This window comes from Calliphora vicina, chromosome 2, assembly GCF_958450345.1.
Source record: "Calliphora vicina chromosome 2, idCalVici1.1, whole genome shotgun sequence".
In the NCBI taxonomy this organism is placed as follows: domain Eukaryota; kingdom Metazoa; phylum Arthropoda; class Insecta; order Diptera; family Calliphoridae; genus Calliphora; species Calliphora vicina.
In genome coordinates, this window is record NC_088781.1 from 80804210 (window position 1) to 80805692 (window position 1483).

General features: G+C 33.0%; 1 protein-coding gene across 1 annotated transcript; it reads left to right on the forward strand.

The window, feature by feature from the left end:
* LOC135950598 (putative nuclease HARBI1) lies at positions 1–1066 on the forward strand. The gene is made up of 4 exons (XM_065500131.1): positions 1–247; positions 308–411; positions 469–613; positions 687–1066. The coding sequence occupies exons 1-4, from the start codon at positions 1–3 to the stop codon at positions 1064–1066; spliced, it is 876 nt and encodes a 291-aa protein (XP_065356203.1).
* The last annotated feature ends 417 nt before the right edge of the window (positions 1067–1483 follow it).

Below are 1483 nucleotides of genomic sequence, written 5' to 3' on the forward strand. Positions count from 1 at the left end.
ATGTTAACATCGGTGCCAGCGAAATTGCAGTTAGCAGCAACATTATCCCTTTTAGCCGGCGGGAGTTTTCAGTACGTAGTTGGTAATGACTATTTAATTGGTATGAGTCAAAGTACTATTTGTAAGTATGTTGACAACTGTGTGAAGGAATTGGAGGACAAACTGTGTCCATCGTTCATTAATTTTGACCCGGAAAACTCGTATGAATGTATGGATGCATTCATGAAGAAATATAAGATTCCCGGAGGTTAGTATTTATACATCATTTGATATTTAAATGTTATTAATACTATATATTTTATTGTAGTCATTGGTTGCGTTATTGGCACACACTTTGGACTTCAAAGACCAGCGTCCAATGAACATATGTTCTTTAATAGGAAAGGGTTTCATAGTCTCAACTCAATGGTGGTAAGTGTTATTTTATTTTTATAAAAATAAAAGTTTTATATTAAGTAAAAATTTAAGATTTGTGACCACGAGCATAAAATTTTGTCCATCAACTCAAAATACGGTGGCGCAGCCCATAACGCATTCGTCTGGAAACACTCGGAGGAAAGGAATTTGTTGTCCGAACTTTACAACAATAATGTTAAAAATGTTTGGCTTTTAGGTATGTATGTATGTTTAATATCTATCCACTATTTTTAAGTTAGGAAATTTTCTTTTATATATTTTAATTTAAGGTGACTCGGGGTATCCATTGGAACCATGGTGCATAACACTATACAGAAATCCACCTGAGGGTTCGCTTGAAGCTCATTTTAACGACGTACATTCCAAAGGTAGATGCATAATAGAAAGGACAATAGGAATTCTGAAAGGACGCTGGAAAATTCTTAGTAATAATAAAAGAAGTCGTTACAGTCCGGAAAAAATGGCAGCTTTTGGAAATGTGTGTGCTGCGTTACATAATGTATGCATAAAATTTAATGTTCCTAAATACGCAAATGTTGAAGAGAGTGGAACAATTCAACATAATTTTAATATTGAAAATGAAACCAATTTAACAAAAATTGGTCATAAAATAAGAGACCACATCAAACTTTCTCTTAGAGAGAACTAAATTTAGTTTTTTATTTAATAATTAAAATTTGTATTTAATTTAATAAAAATAAAATGATTTATAAAATAAAAAAGGAACTTCATTTCTTTGTACTTTTTGGACGAATTTGAATAAATAAAAAATTATTGTTGATTTTTTAACAGCTCAAGCTCAATTGTTTTAATTTGCAATTCTACATTTTTAATTGCCATTGTGTAAGTTTAATTGTATTGGTGTAAGTTGACCGGGTCTGTTTGCGTACACTTTTCTGTGCACTCACCCGCAAGTTTTTTGAACCGTTCAGGTCGTGCAGGTTGGCTTATAGGCGTTTGCTGTTCCGCCACCATAGCAAAACACACGTCTTTCATCAAGGCAAACGATGACCCGATTTCTGACAATTCCAGCAGACAAGAGAAATTGCCGAAATTTCCTCATCAG